General features: G+C 53.7%; 1 protein-coding gene across 1 annotated transcript; it reads right to left on the bottom strand.

Annotated features, from left to right (window-relative positions):
* Window positions 1-346: 346 nt before the first annotated feature.
* On the bottom strand, window positions 347-3,076 carry CAMK2N1 (calcium/calmodulin dependent protein kinase II inhibitor 1). Its single transcript, XM_004377173.2, has 2 exons — window positions 2,869-3,076; window positions 347-1,196 (listed from the first exon to the last, which is right to left on the bottom strand). The coding sequence occupies exons 1-2, from the start codon at window positions 3,032-3,034 to the stop codon at window positions 1,126-1,128; spliced, it is 237 nt and encodes a 78-aa protein (XP_004377230.1). The 5' UTR covers window positions 3,035-3,076; the 3' UTR covers window positions 347-1,125.
* Between the last annotated feature and the right edge of the window lie 6 nt (window positions 3,077-3,082).

Below are 3,082 nucleotides of genomic sequence, written 5' to 3'. Positions count from 1 at the left end.
AACCTCTTGAGTTCCAAAATTGCAAACAAACAAAAAAAAAAGGTAAAAGATTTCCTCACACAAGAGGCATTTTTGCAAATACCATGCAAAACAGGCAGCTGGTGTGCCTTAAGAGAATCCCTATAAATAACAGAAAAGACACTCCAAGCATTCCTGTACACGGACTCAGAGCACAGGGAAAAGAAAAACCAAAATGCCTTTTGGCATTTCAAGATATTTGGCACTCTTGTGATTACATTTTTTTTTTTTTTTACAGTCCATTAAAGAGAATAAACTAACACAATATTAGAGAAAAAAAAACAGGCTGCTCACACAACAGACTGCAAGGGGATTAGAAAAAGCTCAAGCATTTTTTTCTTTTTTTTTTTTTGACATATAAAATGTGTCCATTTGCATTTACTTGGGCAAATAGCTTGCAACAACAAAGAAACACAAGCTTTACAATTCATTTTAAAATTAAAAAGGTCCTTTCTGTGTGTCAGTCCTTAGAAAAGTCCCATTCTTGTTTTAAACTCATTCCTGATAACCGTAAAAGAGGACCAAAAATAAAACAGCATCTATAGAGATCATTCTCCGATTTTTTTTGTACATCCAAGGATAACAACATAAAAAATAAAACTGGACAGCATTTCACATCCAAGTGCACAAAATCATGTTTGCAAGATTAAATAATGTAAACATTGGGAACAGCCAAATCAGCGAAGAAATCCAACACCTCAAAACCCCTGGTGTTGTGGCTTTATTATTTAAGTGGTTCAAGATCCAGACCTATCATTGCGCAATATTCACCATATATAAAAAGAAATGGATATTAATTTCAACAAATAGCTGCAACTGAGACTTCTTTTTCTTATTTCTTTATATGTGTGTATATAGTGATTTCTTAATTTTAATTTATTTTTTATTTTTATTTTTGCAGAGGAACCCAACACCTCCTCTTCCTCCTCCTTCTCACGCCTCATATGTCTCCCGGCCTGACACGAGATACAGGTTGTTGATTTCATCGTGGGTAGCAAGCTAGTAATAAATTTCCAAGCGCTTTCTCTTTTCATGCTTTTTTTGCCAATAACCGTTATCGCCGTTCTTACTCTTATTCTCTCCCTTAACTCATTGTCTTTGGGGGAGTTAGACACCAGGAGGTGCCTTGTCTGTCATATTTTTCAGCACGTCATCAATCCTATCATCTTCAATAACAACTGTAAAAAAGGGGAGAAAAAGAGAGGTGAGCGAGCTTGGGCCTCGCCAGGGGTCTCCTGGTCCCCCCACTCCACCCCGCTTCTAATTACGCCTAGTCGGGGAGGGGAGCGAGGGAGGGGGGCTCCGCATGCACTGAAACAGGCTCACCCACCCCAGCCTCTGCCTCGGGTCCCTTTGCTGCTTTCCTCTGAACCTCCCCGCACCCCTAGCGTCCTTAGCCTGCTCGCCCCAGCTGGATTCTGAGAAAAAGAAGCAGAGAGGGTGCAAACCCGCAGCCTCGGCGTTTGTCCTCAACCCACCAAACCCACCGCCGTCGAGTCGATCCGACTTATAGTGACCGTATAGGATAGAGAAGAATTGCCCCACAGGGTTTCCAAGCCTGTAAATCTTTACGGAAGCATCTGTCTCCCGCGGAGCGGCTGGTGAGTTCGAGCCGCCGACCTTTCGGTTAGTAGCCGAGCGCTTTAACCACTGGGCCACCGCTCCTGTTTGCCCCCACAGGGCTCATTTATTTGTCAAGAAGGCTCCACCGCAGAGAGGGTGGAGGGAAGGGGGAGCCGAGGCCTCCGGGGCTGGAACCCCCAGGGATGCCCCGAGCGCAGCAAGGGTGGCCAAGGCTGGCTGCAGAGGTGCGGGGAGCCAGGAAAGGACGCCGGAGCTGGCGCGCAGCCCGTCGAAGGTTCGGGCCTCGCCAAGTGGGCGCCCGGGTCTGTCGCCCGCCCTTCCAGCGCAGCCTGCCCGCGGACTCGGCCTCCAGGCTCTCCCCGCCGAACCAGAGGTCAGAGCCTCCCCTGGCCGGCTGCCCGCCTCTCTCACTCTCTCTACCTGGCCTCGCCTTGCTTAGTCCCTCCATCTGTCTCTTGGCGCCACGGTAGCCTGTCGAAGTCTCTGGGTCTGTCTAGGGATGTCACTTGCCCTCATTGTCTCAGCTGCCTTTCTGTCCTCCTCAGACTTACTCGCTGTCTCTCCCTCTCTGGCTCCCGCTGCAGCTTTGTCTCGGTCTCTCTGCCTACCTTGGTCTCCCGCACCCCACCCCCCACGTCCCTCCATCTTTTCGTCTCGGTCTCCCCGAGCGGCTGTCGGAATCCCTCATTGTCCCCGAGCCTCTGGAGCTCCCCTCGGAGCCTCTCTGCGTCTCAGTCTCTCCGGGGCTTTTCCAGCTCGCGCATCGAGCGCCCGGGCTTGGCCACCCCCTCCCTCTGCCAAGTCACAATGAAGAGCCCGTTGCGACTCGAGCGCCCCTCGCCTTCCCCACAGGAATGGGGTCCTCCCCCAGCATTTCCCCACGCTGTCCCTTGGGGAGCCCTGGGACCCCCCAGGGTTGCGGAGCGAGCGCAGCTGCGACTACACTGCGCAAAAAGGTGGGGGGAGCAGAAATCAAAAAGCAAACTTCGGCGCTGGCGGTGACCCGGGTATACCCTCCAGTCCCTGCTGCAGCTAGAAACCGCCACGCCCCCGCGGTGACCCCACCGGGGACCGTCGCACCCACCGGGCTGGGGGAGGGGTTCCCGCGGCTCGCGGGAGCCGGACCGCAGTGCGGGATCCCCCGGCTCTGCAGGACGGGATTCCATCAGGTCGGACCGGGGTTCGGGGATAGGAGACTCCGGCCAGCCTCCGCCAGGCCGCAACGCCCATGAGAAAGAGGGTGTCAGGGAAGGGCCGTCAACTCACCCCGCTTGCTCCGGCCAATCTGACCCAGCTTGGGCGGCCGCTTGTTCTGCCCGGCGCCGAAGAAGTTGTTGGTGTCCTGGAGGCGGCACGAGAAGATCTGGCCCACGTCGCCGCCGTCTCCGTAGGGGCTCAGCTTCTCGTCGCCGTAGGGCAGCACCTCCGACATGGTCGCGTCCGGGGGCTCCGCGGCGGCGCCTCCTCCGCCCGCGTCCCC

The sequence above is a fragment of the Trichechus manatus genome, unplaced genomic scaffold, assembly GCF_000243295.1.
Source record: "Trichechus manatus latirostris isolate Lorelei unplaced genomic scaffold, TriManLat1.0 scaffold00048, whole genome shotgun sequence".
Classification (NCBI taxonomy): Eukaryota; Metazoa; Chordata; class Mammalia; order Sirenia; family Trichechidae; genus Trichechus; species Trichechus manatus.
This window is presented reverse-complemented; position numbering and strand designations above follow the sequence as displayed.